At 47.2% G+C, this 21,236-nt stretch overlaps 1 protein-coding gene and 2 long non-coding RNA genes across 6 annotated transcripts in view; all 3 read right to left on the bottom strand.

The window, feature by feature from the left end:
- Positions 1-176: 176 nt before the first annotated feature.
- LOC129623299 (uncharacterized) lies at positions 177-8,321 on the bottom strand. The gene is made up of 2 exons (XR_008700472.1): positions 7,239-8,321; positions 177-839 (listed from the first exon to the last, which is right to left on the bottom strand). It is a non-coding gene; the product is annotated as an uncharacterized LOC129623299 (long non-coding RNA).
- On the bottom strand, positions 2,204-6,359 carry LOC129623298 (uncharacterized). 4 transcript variants are annotated; one of them, XR_008700471.1, is made up of 3 exons: positions 5,185-6,359; positions 4,767-4,925; positions 2,204-2,397 (listed from the first exon to the last, which is right to left on the bottom strand). It is a non-coding gene; the product is annotated as an uncharacterized LOC129623298 (long non-coding RNA). The 4 variants fall into 4 exon arrangements; XR_008700468.1 differs by having other exon boundaries at positions 4,767-4,922; positions 5,185-5,808; XR_008700470.1 differs by having other exon boundaries at positions 4,767-4,854; positions 5,185-5,545.
- A 2,847-nt stretch (positions 8,322-11,168) lies between the features above and the next one.
- Positions 11,169-21,236, bottom strand: part of CAPN14 (calpain 14) — a 37,773-nt gene continuing 27,705 nt past the window's right edge. The window contains exons 16-22 of the mRNA XM_055540584.1: positions 20,906-20,963; positions 18,303-18,367; positions 17,044-17,112; positions 15,804-15,882; positions 14,893-15,009; positions 14,477-14,532; positions 11,169-12,600 (exon numbers count right to left, since the gene is read on the bottom strand). Coding sequence (XP_055396559.1) covers positions 12,574-12,600; positions 14,477-14,532; positions 14,893-15,009; positions 15,804-15,882; positions 17,044-17,112; positions 18,303-18,367; positions 20,906-20,963 — 471 coding nt within the window. The 3' untranslated portion in view covers positions 11,169-12,573. The remainder of the gene's footprint in view (positions 12,601-14,476; positions 14,533-14,892; positions 15,010-15,803; positions 15,883-17,043; positions 17,113-18,302; positions 18,368-20,905; positions 20,964-21,236) is intronic.

Below are 21,236 nucleotides of genomic sequence, written 5' to 3'. Positions count from 1 at the left end.
TAAAGTGTAATTAAGCAGTTATTCCCTGACCCTCGCCTAGCCGTCTCTCCTTCGAATACCCTGGATCAGCCGGGGCTGGTCCCCGGCAGGCAAGCATGTCCCAACCGGCACGGATTATTGCAGTGGAGGTGAAATATTTCATAGGATATTTTCAGATGGAGATGCATGCAGAGGAAACTGTTCCAAATATATATATTTTAAAATATCTTTGCAGTAACAAGCTAGGTAGGAGCATGTGGGTAATTGATACATATGCATGAGAGCATAATTAAGAACTATAAGACCTGGAAGATTTTCAAGCTCTATGGCAATTATAAACTATGAAAAAAAATACCCTTCCTTGGGGTGTAAGGCTATTATTCAAGCATCTCGCCTCATTATCGTCGCTGAAACTTACATAGCACTGCACAGAAATGGAATAAACAAGGGGTGCGTTGTCATAAACTAATAATGACTCCTGGCTTTGTGTTTTTCTGAGAGTCTTCCCACACAAGATCTTATTGGATCCCTACATGTATTAGTTTTCTATTGCTGCTGTAACAAATTACTACACATAGAGAGGCTTAAAATAACCTTTTTTTCTCTTAAAGCTCTGAAAGTCAGAAATTCAAAACGAGTTTTGCAGGGCTGCTTCAAAGTGTCAGAGGGGTTAGGGAGGGTTTTCCTTATGAAGGCTCTGGGATAATCTGTTTCTTCCCTCTTCCAACTTGTAGTCCTTGGTCTGGGGCCCCTTCTTGCACCTTCAAGGCCAGTCACACAACATCTCCTGGTCTCTCTTTCCTTTGTGACCACATCACCTTCTGTCCCTCTGATTCTCTGCCTCTTCCTTACAAAGACCCCTGCAATTACACCAGACCCATCTGCATAATCCAAGATAATCTCCCCCTCTCAAGGTTTAATTACATTCAAATTACAAAATTTAATTACATCTGCAAAGTCCCCTTTGCCATATATGGTCACACAGGTACAGGTTCCAAGGATGTGAAAATCTTGGGGGAGAGGGGGGCATTGCTCAGGTAACCACACTCTAAAATCCTATGAAGCAGGCACACCTGAATCCCATTTTTCAGAGGAACAAACTGAGATCCAGAAGGCTTCTTGACTTGCTTTTGTTGGATAAATTCATTCACGTGTCCCAACATTTACTGAGTGTCTTCTGTGTGGCAGACAGTTATATACACAGCAGAGGAAAATCTACCTTGAGGAGCTTACAACTGGTAGGAACAATAAACAGTTAAAGACTCACATAGATACAAATGGGCTTCCTAGGTGGCACCAGTGGTAAAGAAGCTGCCAACGCAGGAGGTGCCGAAGACATGGGTTCGATCCCTGGGTCAGGAAGATCCCCTGGAAGAGGGCATAGCAACCCACCCCAGTATTCTTGCCTGGAGAATCCCATGGACAGAGGAGCCTGGTGGGCTATAGTCCATAGGGTTGCAAAGAGTCAGACACAACTGAAGCAACTTAGCACACACGCAGGCTCATAGATACACATATATTGTGTTGTAAAGGAATGGGAATGTAGGAAAGAAAAGCGCCAGAGAAATCATCATTTAGATTTGTGGGGAGTAAGGCCAGGGGAAGCCTCCCTGAGAAAACAGTGTTTATGCGAAGACCTGAAGATGTACGGGAGGAGATAGCCAAAAAGAGGGGGGAACAGCATTTAATTTTGAGGGAACAGAGAATGAAAATTCCCTGGTGTTTGGAGGAATCTGTAACAGCAGGACAGACCTGCATAGTAAGAAAACGTCACCTCTGCCTGGAAGCATTTCCTGATCCTGGATTATGGATCCCCCCTGGACTTACATGACCCCTTGCACTGACCCCCTTACCAGAACACCATGCTGACTTCTCTTTAACCAGACTGTGAATGATGGAGAACAAGACTGGGTCTGTTCATCTCTAAATACCTAGCCTGGCAAAGCTCTTGGCATGAAGTAGGTGCTCAATAAACACTCCTAGGATAAATGTACAAGTAAGTAATGTATGGCATTTGGATCCTTCTCTGTCTCAGGACCTGCAAACTCAGACCACAGGCCCACAAAGGCAGAGCCCCCCCAGCCCTTCCAGATACACAGGCTCCCATGGCAGCTGGAGGCCTCCCCCAAATGGAGAAGGTGGTAGGAAAGCTGATTTGCCCATAAGTAAATAACTGTTGTAATTATGGAACATTATTCTCAACAGACCAGCAGACGGAAACCAATTTGCATAACAGACACAGTTATTCATGGAAATGTTTGTGATTTATCTACCAAAGCAGATGAAGACCCTAAAATGAACGTGTACATGCCAGCACCAGGAAGCTAAATGCTCACTTCGTCCTCTTCTCAGAAAGGTACCCACACACTGCCAACAGGTCACATTAGGCATCTTCAGATCTCTTTACATTGGGGAGCTCTGGAGAAAGTGCAGATATAAGAGGGATAAGAGGAAGGATACAGAAATGTACACCGCCCAGCATTCTCCTTTATGCCAAGAGGTAAGTGCTACCAGTGCCCAACTTATGGGTACCTTATATGACTCTGGTGTGTTCTGGAAACCTATCTCTGGAGCGCATCTTGGAAAGAAACAGGGAACAAATGAAATCTGGCAAAGCAAAGTCAGTTCTGAATAACATCAGAACCTTGCATACATCAGAATCATTTTAGTGATTTTTTGTGTGTGTGAAAACTTGGACTTTCATATCTTGGCCCCAGATTTCAGATTTAAGTGGTGAATGAAGGTGCCTCCCTGCATTCCCTGAGAATCGACCATTCTGAAGTTCAACCAAGAGAAAATCATCTATAAGCTGGGAGAACATGCCATGCCCTGAAAGTGCCACATGTTAAAATGAAGAGGGGGATCTATGGGCCCCTGAAAGCTGTGCAATTAAAAGCCCCAGGTAATCTGATATAAGGTCACACTGGTCAGACACACTGAAGAGGTAACCAGGTCCTCTGAAAACGAAAGGGAAACTTGCCCAGTAACGTCCAGCTCTTTGGGACCCCAGGGACTAGAGCCTGCCAGGCTCCTCTGTCCATTGAATTTTCCAGGCAAGAATACTGGAGTGGGTTGCCATTTCCTTCTCCACAGCATGTCAGTTACCCAAATCCCAGAGTCCACTTGTCTAAACCAAGCAAACAATCAAGAACCTCAGTTCTGAAGCAAAACTGAGCTCCTTTAAAGACCACTTCCCTTACGAATGGGAGTGAATAGTGAGAGCTCTTACAAACCATTAGGAAACCAAGCTGCAGGTGACAAGTAGGTACTCCCCAAATGGAACTTCAAAAATGTGGGAGTCTGAGGGAGAAACTCACACTTGAAGATAAAGACCTGGGGTTGAACTTTAAGGTCTTTGTTTCTTCTAAAAAATTAATTTCTAAATGCCTATTCACAAGATTGAATTGCTTGCCTTATTAAAAAAAAAAAATTATTTTTGAGGAGTGGAAAAGCTTTCTGTTTCAAAATCCCAAACTCTTAACTCAAAGACTGGCCTTCCTTAAGGCCCCTGCACACTTTCTATTGTTTTTAGCTTAAAGGATATTTATGTAAGCTCCCATGGGCTGCCAGCAACATTAAAGGCAGCAGTTATTAGTGAAATAAACCAACACTCATGGTGCTTTAAGGGTAGGACAGATCACAGAGAATTTCTTTGATCAAAACTAATGGGAATCTACACTCCTGATGGGGATTAACTGTCTAAAAGGAAATCTTTCCTGGAGTAAGTCGGGCTGGGGCAGTGACTGAGAGTTTGCCCTGGTGAATTACAGGCCCTCCCCACAGGCTCAGGGAAGCAGCCACTCAAAAACGCAATCAATGTATAATGATCTGTAAACTTAGCGCGGCCTGCGACAGACGCTCCATGTGTTCAGATGGAGATGATGTCATACAAGCGCCAGCAGATGGATGGAAGTAACTGACAGCTGATGGGGGCGCAGCGGGAAGGCAGAGCCCGCCGGTTGTGGAGCGCTGTCCAGGGAGACGATGGGAGTGCGCATCTGGCAGCACAAATATTTAATCACTCGGAAGGCCTGTGCAGCAGTGGCACAGGCTTGTCTCACTCCCTGGGCTTTAAGTCTGTTTAGCCATTTAATGATCTGTTTGCTTTTCCAGGTTCCCAGAGGTGGTGCTTCTTAGAGGGTGGGCATGAGCATTTGGTCACCCTAAAGGAGCCTCCTCTGGGTGGATGCGTTTCCAGAATGCATTACAAGGACATGAGCAGGCACTGGGGACCCATTGTCCAGAGACTGGTCACTTCCGGGTGACCCGGGGTTTCTGACCTGCTGCATCTTGAGCTGTGAAAGTCCCACTACCGTACAGCCCCTCAGAGGCCCAGACAGGAGCTGATCTCTTCTCTTCCTCAACCTCCCACTGCTTCTTAATACAGGGACTTCCAATCATGGCTCACACAGTAAAGAAACTTCCTGCCATGAAGGAGACACAGGTTTGATCTCTGGGTTAGGAAGATTCCCTTGGAGAAGGAAATGGCAACCCACTCCAGTATTCTTGCCTGGAGAGTCCCATGGACAGAGGAGGCTAGCAGGCTACAGTCCATGGGGTCGCACAGAGATGGACATGACTGAAGCAACTCAGCAACAGCAGCAGCACAGTAAGTAAAATAAAATAAAGAACTACCTGCCTTGTTTGTACTTGGGGTTATTGAATAAACATCACCTGTTGTAAGTGCAAGGTCAGGCATCGTTTTACTAATGAGGAAACTGAGGCCCAGAGTTTAGGTGACTCATGTACATCTCACAGCGAGTACGTGACCGAGGCAGGACACTGACCCAGTTTTCTTTGCTCTCTGACACGTAGTCTCTTCAGGATGACGTTCAGAAGAGTCTGCAGGAAGGCGATGGTAAGGAAGTTGAAACACTGGCCAGGCCAATAAGGAGAGCAGGAAATTCTGTCAGGTAGTTGCTGAAGTCACTTGACTTTCTGTCCTTCTAGGACAAGGGGAGAAGGGTGGCAGGATCCCTGGGGTGCTGTCCACAGTGTATTCTTGGGCATCATTCAGCACTCTGCGTGCGAGCTGACCCACCTGACCGGGGGTGCAGGGGAGTCCTGAGGGACCCCTCCACCCACCACACATGCAGACACAGCACCCGCATCTCAGCAGCTGGGCTAGAGAGTTGGAAGCACGCAGTCCTCCCACCCCCAGCGCCCAGTCCCCGCTTCTGGCCCCAGGTGTCGTGGGGGGATTACCTTGCTGCAAGGATAGCAGCCAACTCCACTGCCAACAGATCACCAAGCCGAAGGGCTCGCAGACCAAAGCAAGAGCCGCAGCTCAAGTGGGTGACTGGATCAATTTAAAACAGCGAACACAAGCTGGGGAGAGATACTCAGGGTATTGTGAAAAGACCACACCACCGAATCCTGGGTGTTCCGTCCTGGCTGCCACATCAGCCCTTCCTGCTGTTGGTGTGATCACAAGCAACAGAGCTGAGGCTTTGAGTAAAAGACAGAAGGTTCTGGGCCCAGCCACACAGGTGCTCTATCAGTGAGCCTCAGGCAGGGACAGCGGGGCACAGCTGCAGATCATCAATTTAGTCAGCTGAAAGCCAAGGTGCTTATCTGTGTTTCTAGGGGTTAGAATGGGACCAGATGGGCGTCACCAATGGGCAGCTGATTGAAGATCGAGTGTCTCATGGGTCTCGTGTACGTTTGGCGTAGCCTGAATATTTGATGCTTCACGTGCCTCATGTATATTTAGTGCGAATCATGAATATTCAGAGCCCACTCTTCTCCATCCCTTCCTATCTGCATTCACGCTGTGGTTCACTCTCTTTATCTACTTCTAATTGGTCTTTCAAGCCATTTGCTTCTATACTAATTTTTATCTATCCTCCTTATTTGTTTGGTTCCCTTATTTTCTAGAGTAGAATCAAATATTCTCAAATAATCCAGCAAACACACATGACTCCAGGTCTATGCATTAGAATAGTAGCTCCCACTTTACAATTTGCAATTCTCTCTTACACTCACAATCTTACGTAATCTTTGCCACCATCCAGGGAGGAAGGAGTCACCATCCCAAATCAGAAGATGACTATACCGATTCTCAGAGAGGTCAGATACTTTCCTAAGGCTACCAACCTCACCTCCAGTTGCTGGCAGAAGGGACGTAAGCTCACATCATCTGGCTTCTGGTCAGGTGTGTTGCGCTTTTACTAGCCCACTCCTGAGTCATTCTTACTCCCTTAAGGACCCAACTTTCACAGCAGAACTTGAAGGATTCAGAATTCCTTTCAGTTCCTGAGCCTCCAGCCCTGCATACCCTGATCTGAAGAAACCATCGATTCTGGGAGCCTGGGCGTTAGACACACATGCACCCGAGCAGCAATGAGCAGCCCTGAGCAACAGTCTCTCAGGCCCCTTTCCAGGTATCACCTACAAACCAAACTGCAAACACACAACCTCCAGAGTCCCCAGGACTGCTCCCTGTAACTCCCTCCTCCAGGCGCCCTGCCCGCACCCAGAGGCAGGGGTCCTTCCAGCATAAAAGTCCTGGCCAAGGCCCTCTAACAATCTCTGACTCCTCTGATTCCTGGCCAACGACCAGGAAAAGAATGTTCTATGTCTGTCAACCACCCAAGCTGTACCCAGAGAACCCTGGACCATGCAAAATGGGAGTCAGCCCTGCTGTGGGGCCTGAACAAGTCCACTTCCCTGGGTGTGTGTGTGAAACCGAGGGTGAGAGAGCAGAGGGGCTGGCCCAGGGCTGCAGGCTGGTCTGCTCTCTCTGCCTGAGCAAGGCTGCTGTGGCCACTGTGTGGCCTTGGCTGGGCTGCCTCTCCTGTTACTGCTCAAGAGCAATTTGGCCATTAATTGAATGAGTGGACAGTCAAGCTCGATGACACTCCCTCTTGGGGGTGATTTGATGTGAAGTCAATAGGAAGTCAAAACAAAAAGATCATTTTGATCCTTTCATTCAGCCAAAAGGAAAATGAATCTGGGGAACATTCTTTGTATCAAAGCTCTGAAAGCCATGTTTTCCAAGCAGAACTGAAGCTTGGGTTTCAGGCATCAGAGCCCTGAGGCCTCTGGTTTGCCCTGGTTCAGAAACCACTTGGCTTCATGCCTGGGGGAATCCTGGGGCCACTGCAGAGTGGAGACGGCCCCTCCTGTGGGTCCACGGTAAACCATAGCAGAGGCCTGGCTTGGTGTTAAGCAGCTCACCATCCTAACCACACATGACACGTGATCCACACCATCCTGCAGACCACAGAAACATTGGCGACTTGCCAAAGGTAACTTACGCCAGTAAATGGTGGAGCCAGACTCAGGCAGGCTTTTGTTGTTGTTGTTCAAGCCCAGCCTGTGCTCTTGGCAAATTTATCTCCAGCCAGAGGCAGATTTAGAAGTTACACAGTCCAGCCTCCTCCAACTGCACACATAACTCTTGTAAATAGTTGAATTGAGAAGTTAGGAAATGCGTCTAAGGCCCCATGGAGAGCTTTCCAGGAGAACAAAAAACACCCAGACTCCCCACTTAGGTGAGCCTTGTTCCTTCCACCTCCTCTCCCTGCCTGTATTGGGCCGCGCGACTGCTGGCCTCATATACTTCTGCCAGCAGGGGGAGCTGTTGAGGCTTCAGATCAGATCAGTCGCTCAATCGTGTCCGACTCTGCGACCCCATGCATGTCTCAACAACCAGGACCCGCTCCCTCCCACTGCCCACAGAGCTGCCACTGCCACCCTGAAAGCAAAAGTCTCTGGAACTTTCCCCAATTGGTTAATACCACTGAATTCTGAATATGTAGGGGAAAATGATGCCTGAGTCCCCGGAATGTCAAGATGTGGAAAATGTTTTCAGATAGAGCTTGATAACGCTTTTCACAGGTGGTCCGAATTGTCCCCTTGGTCGGCAAATTGCGCTCAGCATCAGCATGCAACCAAACCTTATACAACATCTGAGGGACCTTTCAGAGGAAAGTCGTTTGTCCCTAGGCAACCTTTATGTACTAATATTTTCAGCTAGAAACTTGAATAGATGCTGGCTTTTTAAATGACAGGATTCACCTGAATTGTTTCAAAAGTCATCCATTCATTCAATAAAAACCAAACGTGAGTTAGGCACTAAGGCAGGCCCTGAGGTCCAAGGGTGAGAGAACTGGGTGCATCATCAGAGATGCATTTGAAACAAGGGCTTAGAAGCACAGCCTGCTTTTTCCCCCAGAAACGAAGAAGCTGTATAAAATGAAGTGCAGTGCAACAATTAGAACCTAAGCAGAAAAAGGAGACAAGAAAAAGGGAGTGAACCCACGTGGGGCTGAAAGTGGCTTTTTGAGCTGAGTCAGGTGTCAGGACTCTAAATCAGCCAGGGTTTCCCAGGCTAGGGGCTGAAGCTGTTAGCGGCAGTCCAGCTCCCAGGAAGGAGCCCTAGCATGGGAACAGGGCGCCATCTAGTGTCTATACAGCCTCAGTACATGCCACAGATGGCTGAGCCCCCCACCCCCGCCCCCGGCCCCATCTGAGAAATCAGGTTGAGCTCACATCTTTTTTAAAAAACTTTTTATTTTGTATTGAGATACAGACAGTTAACAATGTTGTCATGGCTTCAGGTGAACAGCGAAGGGGCCCAGCCATGCATGTGTGTGTGTGTGCAGTTACTGTCAGGCCTGACTCTTTGTGACCCCAAGGACTGTAGCCCCTGCCAGTCTCCTCGGTCCATAGGATTTTTCCAAGGCAAAAATACTGGAGTGAGTTGCCATTTCCTCCTCCAGGGGATTTTCCTGACCCAGGGATCAAACCTGCATCTCCTGCATGGGCAGGTGAATTCTTTAACCCCGAGCCACCTGGGAAGCCAGCCATACATATACATGTATCCATTCTCCCCCAAACTCCCCTCTCATCTAGGCTGCCACATAGCATTGAGCAGAGTTCCATGTGCTGTACAGTAGGTCCTTGTTGGTTATCCGTTTTGAATATAGCAGTGTGTACATTTCCATTCCAAACTGCCTACCTATCCCTTCCCCCTCATCCTTCCCCTCGGCAACCATAAGTCCATTCCCTAAGTCTGTGAGCTTGTATTTTTCAAGTGCTGGAACAACTGCTGGTCAGCATGGTTTCCAGAAATTGCTTGGTCTGTGGTCCAGAAAACCCCTCGCTGACAACCTGGGGTTCTGATGAGTAAACCTTCTCCTGCTTCTGAAGTTCAAGGGGAGCAGAAGGCAGCACCTGCGTCTGTTTGACTTGAGAGGAGCTCTCATTACAAGAGGGCCCCTTTCTCAGAGGTGCCTGGAGTTGGACCCCTGGCATTGGAGACTGGGCTGGACCTCCTGAGACCACACTTCAAGGAAGGAGTAACACATTCAGGAGACCCGGGTTCGATCTCTGGGTTGAGAAGCTCCCCTGGAGAAGGGAATGGCAACCCACTCCAGTATTCTTGCCTGGAGAATTCCATGAACAGAGGAGCCTGGCAGGCTACAAGCAGTCCATGGGATGGCAAAGAGTCGGACACTACTGGGTGACTAACAGTCAAAATCATAATCACAATCAACACATTCAGAGAGGAGATGTAGAGGAAGAGGAAAGTAAAGATGGAGAGTGAGACCTTGGGCGTTTCAGGAGAGTGGTGGTTATAAGTGACCATGTCTTAAAAACATAAGACATGTTTTTTTTTGTTTTATATATTTTTTATATTTAATAAATACATTATTTATTTTAAAAAATAAATAATAGTTGTAAGAAAAAATCTGCACTGCCTAAGAAAAAAAAAAGGAGTTTCATTTACTGAGTGCGGATAGCATACCGGCATTATTTAGTCTTCATAATCACCCAGTAATGTAGACATTTTGGGCTCCATTTTACAAATGGTAACCTGAGGTCCAAGGTCGTAGAGCTAGACTCTTCCTGCCCAACCCCTCCCCATTTTCATTGCTGTTGAACTTTGTACCCCTCAATCTTCAGAACCCTTGGAGACAGGGTAACTCACGCACTATGGCCAGCAACATGACCCCAAAGGGCCGTCTTACCAGAACTCCCGAAGAGCTGGACACACAGCCTGCTCACCCACAAGCCAGGCAGAGCTGGCCTCCTCTTACCTACCTAGGGCCCACGGAACTCATTTTTGCCTTTTTTTCCTAAATATAAAAACATATATTCCATTGGGAAAACATCAGCTTGGAAATCCTAGAGGCTAAAATCATTTCTCTCATCCAGAGTTCCAACAGTAGGAAAGCAGTACTCTCTACAGTTGGCAACTGACTGCCCTGCTCTGGGCCTTAACTGGAATCTGGAAGGTTCTCTGTGGTGACTGAATTTTTTTTTAATTGGTCATTAGAGGATAATTGCTTTATAATATTATGCTGATTTCTGCCGTGCATCAACATGAATCAGCCACAAGTATATATATATCTCCTCCCTCTTGGACCTCCCTCCCGTCTCCCACCCCATCCCATCCCTCTAGGCTGTCACAGAGCATTGGGTTGAGCTCCCAGTCAGCAACTGAACCTTTATACAAACCATGAGAGAAAGGAGAAAAGAAAAACCAGAATAAAGAAATAAACAGGGCAGGTACTTAGTCCCTTTTCTTTTATCAATAAGAATCCTTTTTTCCCCCTGAGATATGAAAGCTTAGGACAGGCTCCCTTGGCATGCTCTGCCTACTTGGGCTGGTCTTCTGGACAACCCAACCCTTTGGACTCCTGCCCTCACCTAACACCTCAGGACTGGTTCCTTGCTCCCTCGTCGCTGGACTTCTGGATTGCACACTTTCCACCTCATGACAAGCTTAGGCTTTTGACTTCTGGAAATCACTGACGTCCAGCACTCAGATCTTCAGCGTGACTTCATCCTGACCTTCAGTAGTCTATCCTGCCCTGGAGCTTTACTTGCTCCCACGCCCTGGGTAACAGCAGATGGGAGGGGTTATGTGGGTAGGGACATGGCTTTGCCCCTCATTTCCAGTACTCAGCTTTGGGGGGCGCAGAGGGAATCATCAGGGGTGGAGGTCAGCAGGCCCAGGGCATCTGTGAGTCACCACAGCACACAGTGATATGTAAACTCAGGGGAGTGGAGGTTATACATGAGTGACAGGAGGCCCTCTCAGACCACCACCAAGGAGCAGAAAGAGGGACTATCGGAATTCATTTCAGCGTTGATTCCATCCGCACCAGCAAAACCATCACTCTGCAATCCACATGTCATGAAACCTTCCCCCAAAATCTGAAAAATTGCCTTCATGGTGCAAAGCAATAACAATTTAATTAAACAAAATATTTACAATGGCAGAATCCAAAGATAGAGATATTGATAAATAAACAGACATAAAACTCTTTAAAAGAATATAAATACAGGATCACAATTTATAAAATCAGTAATACCTCAAGTAGTAGTATACAGGGCAGTTTATGACAAACCGTTGTATTTTTCATCATTTGGAATAAATAAAGGTTTTTCTAAATAAAATGCTTTTCTACTCCCTGAGCCATGCTTTGAAAGTGCTCCCTCCTTCTCCCATCTACCAGGCTGTCAAATTTCCTTTAGTTCTGCCAAAAGACACCCTTTGATCCCCCGCTTTCAGTCTCCTCCTCTAGTCTGCTATGGGCCCGGAAACCAAGCAGTCACATTGGTTAGAACAGTTTGTAAATGAATAATAAATAGAATTTTAACAAATGGCTGTAGGTTTCTAACTTATAAATAGAATGTATGGCCTTGGAAAATGGCCAATGCTCTGGTTTTCCATCTGGGTTCTGGGTTGGTAGGGATCCCATGAAAATGAGGTATGAACATAGTTTTAAAAAAAAAAAAAAAAACAGATATACTGACCATTTACTGATTAATTCTATGATGTAGCATGGATTTGTTATTTTTCTTTGAAGTAGACCTGATAGCCCATAGGTCAGGTAAACAGACTGACACCCATCATATGCAGGAAGCCCTTTAAGAAGCTGGGTGTTTCAAATCCACTGTTGCTGCTGCTGCTGCTGCTAAGTCGCTTCAGTCATGTCCGACTCTGTGCGACCCGAGACGGCAGCCCACCAAATCTACTGGTACACACCAAATCCAACGATCCGGAGATATTGTTAGCAGAAGATCACTCAGTGACCTCAGAAGCCAGAGCCAGCCCATCCCCCCCAAACCTTGCCAATTGTATTATTTCTGCACTCTTGAAAGTGCAATATGGGTCTACTCCACCCCCAGATAGTTAAAACTTAGCCTATGCTGCTACCAGTTTATAGATGCCAATTTACATATGTCTATAAACATATCATTCCCTCTTCAGATCTTGAAACCTAGACTCTTACCCCAAATATGATGACATAGCATGTCTAAGGTCATTTAAGTTGGACACCCATGGAGGCAGTATCATACAAAGACAAGCACACCAACCCAGAGTCAACTCAGGCCACGTCTCTGCTTGTGGTTGTGGTCACTGTGGAAAAGAGCTGGTCTTGACAACCCCAAGGCAATCTTTACTCCCTCACTTCTCTTTTTGTATGCTGCCCATCCTCCCAGATGAGAAGGTGATAGCTGGAGACACAGTCCTGAAGAATTGTAGGTGGGTTGAACGTGGGTTGGTCTCACCTAAAGGCCACCCTTGGTCCATATGCAGAGTCCTCAGTGAGGATCAGTGAGCTTCCAGCCTTCTCAGCAGTACAGAGCCATCATTAGCCACTGGAATAATAGGGAAGCAAGTTACAGTCCATTCAGACCCATCTCTGACATTCAGTTAAGGATGCTTCATCTCTCAGTCACCTGGTGACTGGACTTGGGGCCTCCTCCCCCTCACTCCTGGGAAGCCATGGAGACAGGACATTAATGGATGACTTAGCCAGAGGGACCACACCATCCGGTGGTAAGTATAAATCAACCTGAAATATAATCAACCTTGACTTCTCCTGGTGCCTGTGAATGATGATAGTCAGAGATGCTGGTTGATTCTACATTCAATTCGCAATGCAATTTTCCCCCATGAATTCAATTTGGCATGCTCTTGATAGCAGTGTGCAGGTGTGTGGACCGACTGGGCAGCAGAGGTCCATTAGAGCATATTCTACATGTTTACATTTATGAGCGCATTGGTCTGACAGCTTTATGTGTGTGTGATGAATGGTCCCTCTAACTCACACAGTGGGGATCTCTGGAGAGGCCACACCCCAGGCCAATTACATAAAAAGGGTGATGCTGACGCTGGTGATGATGAAGGTGATAATGGTCACATTACCAAAGGGATCAGAGAAAACCCCAGAGTGAAATCCTGACAAGTTTGCTGCTCCCTTCAGACCTCCTTGAATGACCTTGAGGATCTCCTTAAGGAACCAGAGATGATCAGGGCTGCAGAGACTCTTAGAGACCACCTCGCTCACCCAGCTCATCTCACATATTGGGACGTTGAGGCCCAGAGGTGTAACATGATTTGCCCACAGATGGTTACAAGGGGTGCTGTGGCTTGTAACATCCATTCTCTTGTGATAGCACATTGCTTTTTAGAAGCCTCCTCAAGCTGTGGGCTATCCTGTGTCGATTGCCACACTGACACTGTCCTGCTCTCTCAGTGCTGAGTCTGTGGCTATGGAGGGACTGCTTGAGTTCAGGAGGTGGTCTTGGGGACCTTTGCTTGGGGATGGGCTCAGGAGTTCTAAAACCATTGCCTCTCTAGCTGCATCCCACCTTCACACTCAAACATGGGAGTGATTGAGGGTAGACACATTGTGGGTCCCTATATCTTAGAAAGTGAAAGTCACTCAATCGTATTCAACTCTTTGCAACCCCATGGACTATACAGTCCATGGAATTCTCCAGGCCAGAACATTGGAGTGGGGAGTAGCCTTTCCCTTCTCCAGGGGATCTTCCCAACCCAGGGATCAAACCTAGGTTTCCCACCTTGCAGGCAGATTCTTTACCATCTGAGCCACCAGGGAAGCCCACCAGGGAACCTTCTATATCTTAGAAGGTTATTCCATAAAATGGACATCTGGGGTCAAGAGAGAAACCCCAGCTTTTATCAGTCCCTTCCTAAGCAGCTCAAACAGAGAATGTGTTTTATTTTTTTGGCCACCCTGCATGTGGTATCATAGTTCTCCGACCAGGGATTGAACCTGCGCCCCCTGTAGTGGAAGCACAGAGTCTTACCCACTGGCCTGCCAGGGAAGTCCCAAAGAATGTTTGAGAAAGAAAGGGCAGATGATTCAACTCCAGACTCCAATGTCTATGCAGCAAACACCATCTAACACCACATCTGGCCCATAGAAGGTGCTCAGTAAATCCATGCAACCTGAGTCATCGGGGAAGATAATCAGTGTCAGACACAGTGTTGTTTTCCCCTCAGCATATCACTTCAATCATTCAACAAACACTTGTACCTTCCCCCGTGCCTGGCACACAGCAGGTGCCCCATCAAAACAATGCCTGAATGAATGAATGAAGTGCTGCCCCCTGAACTCAGCAGAATGCAGGGTCCCCAGCACCCTTCTCCTTCACAAGACCCTGGACCCGCACTGGCCACCACTCCCTAAGATGATGAGACTCAATCCCGTGGAGAAGGTCTTACCTCTGGCTTCTGGAGGTATATCCCTTTGCCGTCTTGGGTCAAGTTTTGGAAGACATCTGTGAAAATGCAGCAGAAAGGAACACAGTTAATATGTGTTTGTGTGTGTGTGTGTGTGTGTTGGAAACATAAGGGACTAGCTCCTCCCATACATCCCCTCACCCGGGAACCCAATTTTGGCCTTGGTGCAACCACACGTGCCACACTTGTTCTAAGCAGGCTGCCCCACACCTCTGCCCTGGAATAGGCAAGGCATCTGTGAGTTTGGGGAGATGCAGCCAGGTTTCACAGAAACAGAGCCAGCGTTCCCCAGAGTTCCCTGCACTGGCAGCGTCCTCTTTTCGCTTGAACTGGGGACAGGCAGGCAATCCACGGGGAGAGCAGAGGAAGCCCTGGTCCACTCTCCTTCCCCAGCTCACCCTCCATGTTCTCCACACGCAGCATCAAGTGGACAAAGCTGACGAAGTCCATCTGGAGGTCGGGGCCACCGTAGCGGATAAGCATCAGCTGGCAGACGTCATCACTGAGCATGATTCCTGCGTGGAACACAGGCTCCTGCCGTGGGCGCTGGGACCTCACACCTAGCTCCCCTCCCACCTGACGCCCCTAAATTGTCCCTCTATCTCCAGGACCTGAATTCTAATAGCCCAGGGTCTTCTTTGACAGGGTTCATTGTGAATTAATTACTTATCTTACTAATCTTATTTTCTCTCCATTCTCCGTCCCTGTCCCCTAGGCAACCAGGAGGATCTCTTGATCAAGTGGGTTACTGGCCTTCCAGGCAGGACGCAGTCTGCTTAGTGGTCAAGACAATCTGTTTTGGAGTCTGGGAGTCCCGGAGATAAGCCCCAGGTGACTTAACTTATCTGAGTTGCTATTTCTTCCTCTGTAAAGTGGGGATTATGACAGGGTGTTGGCAAAGACTAAAGTGTGGGTGTGCCAGCCCTCAGTAAATGTTAGCTGTGAACATACTGATAATAATCCATGTTTCAGTTAATCACAGATTCACATATTTGGGCCTCTGAACTCAGGGAGTAACTCTGCTCTTTAGAACAACTGTAGGCTTCCCTAGTGGTTCAGTTGGCAAAGAATCTACCTTCAATGCAGGTAGACCTGGGTTTGATTCCTGGGTCAGGAAGATCCCCTGGGGAAGGAAACAGCAACCTACTCCAGTACTCTTGTCTGAAAAATCCCATGGACAGAGGAGCCTGGTAGTCTGCAGTCCATGGGGTCACAAGAGTCAGACATGACTTTGTGACTAAACCACCACGAGGACATCACGCACCCCTGCCCCACCCCCAGCCCCACTCCCGGCCTGCTGTGTGCCTACCTGCCTCCCTCATGGCAGCCCGCAGTTGGGCCCAATTCAGGGATCCTGACCGGTTAGTGTCTTGCTTGTGGAAAACCTCCTGGGAAGAACACAAAGCAAAGGCTGAGGAAGCCAGCCATCTCCAAGCACCCCCTGAGAGCCCCTTGCACCCCAGTGTCAAGCCTGCAAGACTGCTAGTGAGCGTAGGCCTAGATGCCCAGACAAGAACAGGCTGCGGTCTCCTGGCCGGGATCCCACCCCCTGTCCCAGTTGTCCTTTAGGCTGTAAGAGCGGGCAGTGTTTCCGTCATGAGGGATGGAGAGTCGGGATACAGATAAACATGCTTAATCTAAGCGAATCATCCAAATTTGGAAGGGCTTCCGACCTGATGACTCAGGAGACAGGAGGACGGTTGTGAGCAACGACTGGAAAAGTAGGCAGGAGCCAATTTATGAAGGACTCTAAATGCCATGCTAAGGGGTGTGAACTTGATCTGAAGGCCACGGGGAGTCTCTTCCTTTTAGTTAGGTAAGGAAGGAGGCAACATGATCGGATGTCACTTTCAAAATCCAGAGGACTATTGCAACAGGCTCTCTGGGTTTGGAAGAGAAAGTAAGAAACACTAGAAGGACACTCGGGAAAACTGGGTGAGTGGTTGGGTAGTGTCCGGCGAGGGTATTCTCCTCGGTTCTGTCTCATCTCAGCAAAAATTGGAAGCGACAGACGTTAGAGCCCTCGGCGTGTCATAGCTCTCGGACAGACCGTGCTATAGCTCTTGGGTCTTGGACAGACCACATTATAGCTCTCAGGTCTTGAACAGACTGTGTTATAGCTCTTAGACAGATCAGTGTTACAGCTCCGTGTTACAGCTCAATTTTATTTAGAAAATAGCAGGAAAATACATCCTTGAGGTGTGAGGGCATGCCAACCCAAAGACGTAAAGAGAGGGGGAGACCCGATCCTTTGGCTCCTCTTTTTATATGTTTTTTCCTCCCCCCGGGCCTGCCCTATGTAAATTGGGCTAGCCAGGAGTGCTGTTTGTCCTACCTGAAGTCCTCACTCCAGTCCTCGGACCTCTCTTTGTTCTATTTTCGCCGGCTTTTCCCTTCATTGTCTTTTAGCCACACCATTCTGGACTCGTGTTTCCTATTCTAACTACCTCACAGTAGAAAGGGCTGAAAGGGAGAGGTCTTTTACAAGTTTTGCAGAATTGCCATTTCTGCGCCGTCCTGCGGGAGGCCGGCTCAACACTTGTTCTCACCTGATAGAACATCAGCTGCTTCCACAGGTCCCTGAATTCCTGGATACTCACAGTGCCGGATGCGTTAAGCTGATAGCAGGGTTAAGGTCAAAGCCACCACGGGAGTTTCACGCTCGCCTCTGGAGGCAGTGATGGGCCCTTCACAGAGTCGCGGGCAATTGGGACACCACAGTCAATGTTGGACGTGCCTAGTTGGCCTCACCTGACTGGTCTCCAGCCCAGGGCTCCCTGGCCCTTGCTAGGAAAGGACAGAATGAGCTGGAATACAGCAACGCTGGGAAGAGAGGTGGGGATGATGGTCGTGACAACAGCTTCCATCTAGTGAAACAGGGTATTCTGATGTGGCCAATTTGATACAGTTTAAATAAGACATGGCAAATATTTTATCACTGTTGTTAAAACTAACTTATGGATGGATTCAGGCACAAGGGTAGATGAGGAGGCCTTTTCTATTTAGTCATTTTGTGACAAGTTAACAGCTGAATGGTTGGCTCTGTAGACCATGTCCAAGTCCCCCCACGTCAGAGAGACTGAGTCAAAAATACCACCACACGCCAGGTCTGTTGGAGCCCTGGCGGTGGGCCTAGTGCTGAGCTACGCACTTGACCTTCATTTTCACCTAGCAGTTGGGGTAGTTACTAACTGCCCCCTGCTCTGGATGATGAAATGAGAGCTCAGCGAGTATGATCTCGTCCAAGTCCATACATCTGGTGACAAGGCTGGGACCTGCCCCAAAGCCTGCACACCTGACCACCATCCCCCATCGCCCCTGGCCTCTGCAAAGTTGCTAACAAGATTCTTTGTATTTGCAACCCTCTTCATACTATCCATTCTATGTGCCTCTCTGCGGTGTGGGTAATTAAACTCCAGTTAACTTGTCCACTTCCCTGATGGCTCAGATGGTAAAGCGTCTGCCTGCAATGCGGGAGACCCGGGTTCAATCCCTGGGTTGGGAAGATCTCCTGGAGAAGGAAACAGCAACCCACCCCAATACTCTTGCCTGGAGAATCCCACGGACGGAGGAGGAACCTGGTAGGCTACAGTCCATGGGGTCGCAAAGAGTTGGACACGACTGAGCAACTTCACTTCACTTCCTACAGAATAGGCTTTAACACCACCCCTAGGCTACACATGAGGACTTTGTCACTCCTCAGAGCCCTAGTTAAGTGCTAGGGCTGGGTCTCAACCCCAGGAAGTCTGGCTCCAGGCCAAAGCTCTCCAACAGCAGAATGCATCCACCCACAAACCTAGAAGGATACATCCAGCAGGGCCAGGATTCCCTGACAGGCCTCAAGGCTGAAGAGAGGCTGTTTGCTTCCTAGACCTGTGAAGGAACAGAAAGAGTCTGCATGGGAGTGGCCCTGGGACTGCAGGGAGAGGCAGTGCTGTCTAGACCCTCCGGAGGTTCCAAGGAGCATCACTTATGTTGGGGGTGGGGAGAGTAAGAGCAGTGGAGACTGAGAGAGAAGGCTTGGCGGGTGGGGGCGCAGGGGGTGATTCCTACCCCCAAGGAAATCAGTAAAACCCTGCAGAGAACATTCTGGGTTACACAGTGGGACAGATGAACATGGCCCTTTGTACCTGGTGGAGTGGCAGAGAGGTGACATTTTGTAACTGGGGGAGTGGCAGAGGCAGGTAGCCAGCTGGTCACAGACTACCCAGCCTGAAAGAGCAACTTGTCCAAGCTCCCACCCAAACTGGGAGACAGCCTCAGACATCTTCACAGTGCTCCTGTCAGCGACAGGACCTCTCTTTTTCACGTGAATCCATAGCTCCAGGTCAGGAGAAATTTCTCATTTAATTCCAAAGGAACCTCTTTTCTCATTCATTCACTAGCCCTAGTTTTACCTCCAGAAAAACATAAATAACTATCTGTCCCCTCCTTGACATCTCCCCTCCATTCTAAATATCTAAACATTTCTCCAACGCTTCCCCAGATGACATGGTTTCTAAATCCACACCTCCCTGTTCCATGAGCCATGCTTTGCCAGCATCTCCCTAAAATGTGATACCAAGACTGGAACACACGCCTGCAGCTGCAATTGGATTAAGCAGAGTACAGTGGGTCTATCACTTCCAAAATTTTCAGTCTCCATTTCCCAAATTAGGTTCCAAGGGAGATGTTTTGCAGAGAAAGGGTTTTGAGTTCAAATACATTCGAAATATTTTGTATTTACAAGCCTTTTCTCCATCATCATGTACCTTAGCACGTGACTGGTATAGAGGAGTCAACATTGGAATTTTGTTTAACGCAGAATTACCTAAGCTCAACTGACCATAGAACCTAACCCTTTTTATTTCATGGAACACTCACTAAAACCTTTTGGTTTCTAACATTTCTTGGAACACGATTTCAAAAACACACATCTAAAGCTTCCATTAAATACTGTCTGAATTTGGATTAGCTTATTTAGCAGCAACTTAAAACTATTAGCACATGTTAAACTCAAGGTCAACTAAATTAACCAGATATCTTTCAAATAAACTGCCACAAAGATGAGGTCTCTTCTGTTATGAACTTGTGCGACCGATTTTTTAAAAATTACAAAATGGCAGTTTTTAATTATCACCCTGACTGCATTTCATCTTTTTGGCTTGGGCACAGCTTGTGGTGAACATTCTGAATTTCAATTCTGCTGTCTATTAATGATTCCTCCCAGGTCTGTGCCATCTGCAGATCTCATAAGCCTTTGTGTCTTGTCTTCTTCCAAGCCATTGATAAAAGCTGAGGACGTGTAGGGGGACCAAGGGCAGAATACAGAGATTCATCTAAGTGTCTAAACATGTAGACTCTGATCGATAACATAGAATTATTCCTCTGGTTTCATTTTTATAAAACTCTTGGGATTGATGCTAAAATTTTGAATCATATTGCTACTTTCCAACCCCCACTTCATCACTTGTTATGAGAGACTTTACCAACTATTTTGCCAAAATCTATAGTAGCTCTTTGATCTGTCCACCAGAAATCCTCTCATAGGAATAAATGAAAGCAATGTGTCCATTCATTCTTTTAAAAATTTAAATGTGCAGAAGCCATCTCTTTTAGATAATTTCCATAGAATTTTTTTTTTTTTTCTGATGAGGGGTAGGGAGGGGGCGCATCTCATATTCTATCATTTCTAGAGCCTCGCCTTCTGGCTCTTTTATGATATTCGAGTGTGGCTTTGAGAAACCATCTGGAAATTATGCAATTTCTGAGTTTGTTTGGGTTTGAAGTCTTGGCTTCATATAAAAGAGAAGCAATCAAATACCCTTCAATTGTTTGGTTTACTTTTTTCATTTTGAGGTTCATTCTCTTGCCTGGAGAAATTATGTTCTTCTCATTCAAAATCTACATATAAAATACTTTTAGATGGGCTTTAAGCTTTCCTGATGATTTATGCCAGGCTTCACACAAAGGCATCCACATCGAAGTTCTCCTATATGATGAGCTCCCTTCTATCCGATTTTTGTAGGTTAATCAATTTAAATATGAGCTCATCAGAGATCTCCCTGGTAAGCTGCTCAATACATAATTATTTATTTGCTGAGTTGAAGAAATGAGTGCTATTCTTCCACAAGGACTTTCTAAGCCAAGAAAGGAATACTCAGCTATTTTTTACAAACTAGCAGAAATCTTTATTTTCTCTACCATGTATCTCTACACACCCAACTAAGCAAAAAAAAAAAAAAGAGCTATTTTCCCAAGCTGCATAAATTCCTCTACCTCTGTCAGACCACATGACCCACCCTGGTGTAGGACACAGCTGCTGGGGAGACCAGTGGTCATTCACATGGCCCATCAGGAGAAAGAGAAGCAGACCCAGAGTTCAGAAAAGTCGTGTCCCCTGAGTCCAACAGGAATGACTGAAATACTCACCTGACCAGGGCATGTGGTTCAGGATATTCTGCAGTTGGATTGCGTTTATTTCTGGATACTGAAGTGGAAGCAGAGGGTCAGGAGAAAATCATCATTCCTGAAGCCTCATTGGATGTAGAACCCACAGATAAACAGGGCTGGGAAAGGTCTCTCCCACATCTGCTTAGCACAGCATATATGCCATTTCTGGGCAGAATAAGTTACACCATTTTCTTATACATAAGGACGTGACTAGACATATAATTAAATCCAAAATTTCATAAGAACTTCAACAACAGTTTAATTGGGTGTCAAATTCAGAGTGCCCCAGCGGGGCAGGACTCTTAAGAGG

The sequence above is a fragment of the Bubalus kerabau genome, chromosome 11 (assembly GCF_029407905.1).
Source record: "Bubalus kerabau isolate K-KA32 ecotype Philippines breed swamp buffalo chromosome 11, PCC_UOA_SB_1v2, whole genome shotgun sequence".
Taxonomy (NCBI): domain Eukaryota; kingdom Metazoa; phylum Chordata; class Mammalia; order Artiodactyla; family Bovidae; genus Bubalus; species Bubalus kerabau.
This window is presented reverse-complemented; position numbering and strand designations above follow the sequence as displayed.